Genomic DNA, 6,766 nt, shown 5'->3' with positions numbered 1-6,766 from the left:
GTTGCTTCGCAGTGGGTCGCTGCAGGATTGATCCTGCCTCGTCGGAGCAGTGAGTGGTCCTGCGGCGGTCGGATTAGGGCCCTCACCCGCCGTGTTTTCTCCACCCTCCTCGTCTTCCTGATTGCTGTCAACCTCAGAGTTCACGTTCCCCTTTCGTCCAGAGCCACCGGCCACGGTCCTCCTTCCGCAGCCATCACAGCCCGCGCGTGCTCAGCAGTCACCGCGCCATCACCAGCGGGCCGCACACACACACCGTCGCAGCAGCCGTCAAAAACACGCACGAGCTGTTGCACATCACTGCAGGAGCCAACAGGACGCAGAGCACACGGCCAGTCATCATCACAAACAGTGGAGTCGCCCAACGCTGTGGATCCGCCTGCAAAAGCACAGAAAACAAAAGAAAAGACACGGCCGCTACACCACGCACAGCCACCGCACAGTCACAAATGGCAGCAGCCCAGCAGCGGCAGCGCACACACACCATGAGGCAGTTGAAAGCAGTGAAAGGGCAAAAACACACAACGCCCTGCAGCAAGCAAGCAGAAAAACACACAAAACAATTAGAAACAAAACACAGGTAAACGAACAGCAATGAAGTTAAAATGTAAACACACACAAAAAAGGGCTGCACAGTATGGCTCCAGCACGCACGCACCCATCCTCAAATGCGACTCCACGCAATCAGTTGTGTGCGTGCCATGCACATGAGTGTGTCTGGGGTGCGTTCAACGTGACGGATGCGTGGAGCGGCAAGGAGCACACAGCAGGGCAGCGGAAGCAAGTGAGGCAAAACACAATCATTATTTTATCCTGTTTAGCACATCGGACCACAGTGGACGCACACAAGTCCCCGCGGTTGGGTGCTGGCACGCACAGCCCGCACACAATTCTTCAGCCCAGAGTGGTGTACGCCAGCGCGGATACGGCGAGCAGCAGCGGGGCACACACCCACGCAGAGCTGCTGAGGCTGCCGTCGCTTTCGCGAAGAAGTGACGGTGCGCGGGTGGTCGTTGTAGTTGGCGCCTCCGTAGTCGTAGTGGTGGTGGTAGTTGGTGCTTCTGTCGTAGTCGTGGTTGTTGTTGGCGCATTTTCCTTCTGACTTTGTGCCGGTACAGAAGCGGTCACGGAACTTGACAATGTGTTTGGGCTAACTGACCCACCTGACAACCCTGACCCATCGGACCCATCTGCTCCCTCCTTTGGAATAGACTCCGTACCTTCGGTATTTGAATTCCCTGCCGGAGCGGCTCCCTCACCGTCCGGATTTTTTGACCCTACCGCTCCATTTTCATCTGGATTTTGTGCAGTACCGTTCCCGGAACTTAATCCTTGTGACGTTTTGCTCCCACTTCCTGTGTGTTCTTTACTGGACGTACTTTGCGACGCTGAGCCACCTGACGTGCCTTGACCACCTGCTCCCTGTGACTGAGGGGACGTTGAAACGTTGGCCGCTTTTTGATTGCCACTACTCGTTGTCGCGCACACGGACGGGCAGCAGCACAGGGCTAGCACCAGCAGGGCGCACAGCAGACGGCACGTCATCATCGTGAGTGTGGTCATTCAGTGGTGTGGAGCTGATCTGCACAGTGAGGGACATGGAGAGCAACAGGGGAGACGAGAGGTGCGGCAGACACACACAGAGGGCAAACACACACATGAGGAGAGGGCAGCAGCCAGGCATGCACCGTACGCCGCACACCACGCACAGCACACACTCCAATCCACGGCAACAGGCACACACACACACAGCCCTGCCGCAACACCAACACACAGATGGAGGAGGGGGAAGCAAACAGGAGCGGCACACAAGGCTCCACCGCATGTACATACGGCGAGAGCGGTCCGTCGTGTCGGCACCCCTCACGGAGGGCACGCACACACGAGAATAGGTGCAGCGCACACAGCAACACAAAAGAAAAGTAACCATGAAAAAGAATAGATCCCCGCACACCACGTGGATTGTTGGTCCACGGGAAGCGCAGCCACCACCGCAGCAGCAGCAGCACACGCAAATTCAAGCGCAAGGAATGGAATACAGCAGCCATTCATTTGTGTTTCCTTTTGGTGGGTGGAAGATGTCTGCATATGTTGTTATTGTTTTTGCGGAGGGTAAACCTTCATGCCTGCATCGTGTGTTGGGGTTCCCGCAGTGTGCACAACTGTTTCCTTCTCTTGTGAATTTTTATTGTGTTGGTGCAGCCAATAATTCAATTTGTGTTGTTCCTGCTTTTCGCTGGTAAAGTGCTGCAATAGATGTTTTTATTTCCTCCTTCGTTGCTGTGGCACCTGATTCCTCGCCGTTTATTGCGGTGGAAATGGGAATATGTGAGTGGACTCCCACGCACCAGAACGCACCTTCGCTCCTATTTATTGCTGCACAGAAGGGCATGTGTGTTTGGTGGTGCCTCGACCATATATTTCGTGGGCGTACATTCCCCTGCAGGCTGAGGGCGGGGCGACGCTCCGTCGCGGTGCACTTCCCTCGCATGCCGCCCACTCTGATTCATCATGCATCACCCCTCACATACTCCGTGGTGCCACACCGTCGATATTATTGCAGCCGCTGTGATTCCGCGTATTTCACGCATTTGATTGTGCCACAATACATCCGCTCGTGTGGCCGCCGCATCCAAACAGCGGTGCCCAACACCGTGAGCGGCAGTCCACATCCCTGCATGTCCCAGCGCAGTGGTGCTTGACTGTCAGCCAGGCGCCAGACAACACGAGAGTATTGTGCCGGCAGCACAACACACGGAGCTGCAGCGAATGACTCGGGCGGCGACGCATCTATTTATCGCAAGGCAGTGAAAAGGAGTCGGGCAAAATAATGCCGGCTGCATTCACGGCACCACACCCACAGCCAAAGCATGCGACATGATGTGTGTTTCACTGGTGCTGTGGAATGCCTGCAGACGACGTCACTAGTGGAGGCACACCACCCATGATCAGCGGACAGACAATAATCGGCATGGGAGGCCACAAAAGGCAGCAACGACGCCAGCAGCAGCAGCTCTCACCCTCTCTCTCTGTTGCCTCCGAGAAGCAAATATTCCACCAGCCACAGCCGGCTGTGCCATCGTGACACTCCATGCACGTCGTGGCTGCGTCAACACATCCTGCTCCCTGCAGCGCCTCAAAAGATGCCTCACTCCGTCCACTAAGTGCATCGATGCGGGCCGTGCCTGGGCTGTTCGTGAGGACCACAGCGATGTGAGGGTCACCGAGTCGCAGCATGTTTGTTGTGACGTTGTTGCATGGCACCTGCACACACACACGCAGCGCCTGCATCCTTCCCTGTTGTGTTCGCCCTCCGCCGGAGTGGCCACACACACGGGCAGCAGCAAATTCATTTCACCCTCGACGATCCAAAATCAACACCGACATCCCTCGCCACGCAAAGATCTCAGTTGCCAGCACGGGCCTCCTGCCGCTCTGCCATCGACGCCGAAACACGGCACAGTGCACGCACTTATTCTCCTCGTGTTCCGTCAGCCGTTTGGTTCACACATTCTCCAACGGGCTGACGCCCACAAAAGCCACTGTGATCGCACAGGCTCTTGCGATGAGCGTCTGTGTGTGCATGGATCCGCTGCTCACACGTGCTGGCAGGCAGCCTGCAGCCGGTGCCCTCGTGCCAGTTCATCGGCTCCAGCATGGGAAAGAGAAAACGGCCAGTTCCTCTTGCACTCATTCCCACCAGCAGCACCAACACGCTGGTCGCCAGCCGTCATTCCTCAGCACATCCAGGAATGCCGAAAAGTGACGTGGAACTGTCAGCCAGCAATGCCACAATCCCCGCACACATGTCGGCTCCACCAGAGAAGACACACAAACTACACACAACACCCCTCACATGTTTTCCGAACATCATTCCGACACACCGCGACACGCCAAACAGAAGTATTCGTCACTCCATGCACCTCCCCACACAATCAAATAGTCCATGCACCACGCACGGCAGCAGCTCACACCCGTCTAAACAAGTGTTCCTCGGACCAGTGTTATCCACGTGCTGCAGTGGGAAGTAAACAAAAGAGACGGGCCGCCAACCCCCAAAAGAGTGCAACGACCGGCCGCAAGTCAACGGAACGCAGCCACTCAAAACAATTCAGTCCTAATGCCCTCAGCCTCCCACCTTCTCCCACAAAAGCCTCAGGAGACGCCAATCAGGCGCGCCGTCCAACAAAGTCGCTGTGCAACACCAGGAGGAATCGCAGTGCCTCCTGCTGCCATCCGGGTACGTTGTGGACGTCATGATGAGTAGAAACGCCCATTGGTGCTTCGAAACGACGCTGCACACCTGCGACGCATCATACGGTTTGAGACGCACGTGCCTCACCATCACCACAGACGCCCACGCGCCGTCGGTACGCACTACATCGTCAAAGAAGCAAAGGATACGTCAGGGTGGCAGCAAAGCACTCGCTGGCAATTCCCGTCGCAGGCATCATCACAAGCAGCTCCAGCAGCGCTGCAGACCGTGGGGTGACGTGGATCAACTGACGCATGGCGTATGTGGAAAAGAAAGGACGTGGTGGCTTTACAAGGATACGAGTGGCTGACACTTTTAGAAGGAGAAAGAAAACAATGTGAGAACACACAAAGAGGAATCAGGCGTCTGCAGTCAAAGCAAACCAGCAATCAAAAAAAGTAAGATGGGTGCACTCAACCACAACACAGGCAGAGGGTAAAAAATACCAACAACAAAAAGCCGAAGCGTGGGGGCGTCCACCCAGCAGTGGGGACGCGCAGCAACAGGTGCGACGACCAGCGCACACACTCCCATTGCTCTCGTAAAGCAAAACACACACGCACACAGGGAGAGAGAGAGGTCGCCCACTCAATGCAATAAAAACAAAACAGAAACAGTTACGGTGCTCCGCCCATGCAGCCAGGCAGGACGGCAGCGGTGCGTGTCGTGCAAAAGAGAGCACCAACGGGCCTGCATGGGTGTGCATGCATATATACAATGGGCACATTATTGTGTGTGCTTCGTGGGGTGAGGTGAGGGCGAGAGTCCATGCAAGGGGACACACACACAGAGAGAGAAGGAAGAGTGTGTGTGCGGGCGGTGCACGGCTCTCTCTCCCTCACTCTCACGCAGCCACCACCGCAGCCGCAGCCGCACACGCAACAACAACAAGAAGAAGCAAAGGAGGGGAGGTGGTGTGGGAGACCGCGGTGCTGCTGTCACTGTCGCCAGGTGTCGTATTATCATTTGTTGGAGCGGTGGTGAGTGGTATTGCTGTTTGTGGCAGTGCCTCAGTGGCTGTAAAAGCAGGACTCGTATTTTGAGGCTCGGGGTCTTTGTGTGTTTCTTTATGATTGGGCTGTTGAGCATTATCAGCATCCTCACTCGCTACACTCTTTGTATCAGCACCGCCACTTGTAGAGATGGGTGGAGCTGTTGTTTCCACCAAGCTGCTGGCAGCTTCGTCCTTCACCGAATCCGATGCTGCTGTGCCCTCAGTGTTTTGCTCTTCCGCGTCATCCTTTGAAGGGGTTTCTTGTCCCAAAAGCTCTTTTTGGGCTTCTGACGGTGACGTTTGGTGCATTTCCTCCGTTGAAATTTGTAATTCTTTTGCTGCTGGGGTTCCTCCTGCTGAACTTGCCGGTGGTGGTGGTGGTGGTGCTTTCTTGGAGTCTCTTTCTTCTTTTTCTCGAGTACGTGGGTCTGTTGCGCGTTCTTTTCCTGCGGGCACTATTATTAGTTCTGTTTTTGGCTGTTCTTGTGGAGCTGCTTGCAGTGTTGTTGGTTGTGTGTCGCTGGAAGGTCCTCCCGTCACTGCGGCCCTCTGCGTGTTCTCCTTTTCAGTTGCACCGCCATTAACAACTTGATTTCCTGCGGTGTGTGGCTTAATAGGGGAGTGGTCTTCTGCATTAGATGTTGACGCCTCTTGTCTATCCAAGTTGGGTTGTGCGGGTGCTGGAGGTTCTGCTGATTGTGACTTAACGCTTTTTTCTGAGGAATCCATGCTCAGGGTGGCTGTCGTACCCTTGCCGCCCTGCAAAACATCCCAGTCAACGGGATTGGGGGGTGAAAGCGTACAGGCGGAAAAAGAAGCGGATACCATGGATTTAACACCACTTCCAGAAGAACTTCCACTCGGGCCAACACCACCAACGGCATTGTCAGCTTCACCACCTTGGCTGCCACCGGATAGTGGTGGGCCTTCTGGTAAATTCTGTAATTCTGGTGCTGATGGTTTTGGTGATGGTGGTGACTGCAAAGACAGCGCTTCATTCGACAACACTTGATTGCGTGTTACCGGAGATCCCACAGGCATCACTGCCAACTTGTTGTCTAGCCCCACAGTTCCACCGCGAGGGGATGAGTTTATTTGCCCCAAATCCGTCCTCTCCAAACGATCCCCCTCGCTCTCCCCATTAGGCTCAGAAGCAAACAAACCATTGTCAGCTCCACCACTTGGGCCAGCACCAGTACCAACAACCGTGCCACCACCAGAGCCAGAAAGTAAAGCCTGCGGTGTGTCATCACAGCCACCGCCGCCGGCACCGCACCACAGCACGCAGAGGGCACACACCAGCAGCACACGGCCAGCCATCATCATCGCCATCACTCCCGTCACTTGCCTGCAGCTTTAAGCACAAACTAACTCCCCGTCAACGCAGAGCGGAAGCAAAAGGAGAGACACGGCCGCTACACCACGCACAGCCACCGCACAGTCACAAATGGCAGCAGCCCAGCAGCGGCAGCGCACACACACCATGAGGCAGTTGAAAGCAGTGAAAGGGCAAAAACACA

General features: G+C 55.5%; 2 protein-coding genes across 2 annotated transcripts, besides 1 other annotated feature; both read right to left on the bottom strand.

Annotated features, from left to right (window-relative positions):
- Positions 1–6,766: part of a sequence feature (areas not merged during assembly with more than two copies in the genome that could not be assigned to a particular haplotype) that runs on past the window's edge.
- On the bottom strand, positions 892–1,560 carry Tc00.1047053508493.130 (mucin TcMUCII, putative; the record flags this gene model as incomplete). Its single annotated transcript, XM_807430.1, has 1 exon — positions 892–1,560. The coding sequence occupies one exon, from the start codon at positions 1,558–1,560 to the stop codon at positions 892–894; it is 669 nt and encodes a 222-aa protein (XP_812523.1).
- On the bottom strand, positions 5,097–6,578 carry Tc00.1047053508493.110 (mucin-associated surface protein (MASP), putative; the record flags this gene model as incomplete). Its single annotated transcript, XM_807429.1, has 1 exon — positions 5,097–6,578. The coding sequence occupies one exon, from the start codon at positions 6,576–6,578 to the stop codon at positions 5,097–5,099; it is 1,482 nt and encodes a 493-aa protein (XP_812522.1).

Source organism: Trypanosoma cruzi, genomic scaffold (genome assembly GCF_000209065.1).
Source record: "Trypanosoma cruzi strain CL Brener 1047053516879 genomic scaffold, whole genome shotgun sequence".
In the NCBI taxonomy this organism is placed as follows: Eukaryota; Euglenozoa; class Kinetoplastea; order Trypanosomatida; family Trypanosomatidae; genus Trypanosoma; species Trypanosoma cruzi.
This window is presented reverse-complemented; position numbering and strand designations above follow the sequence as displayed.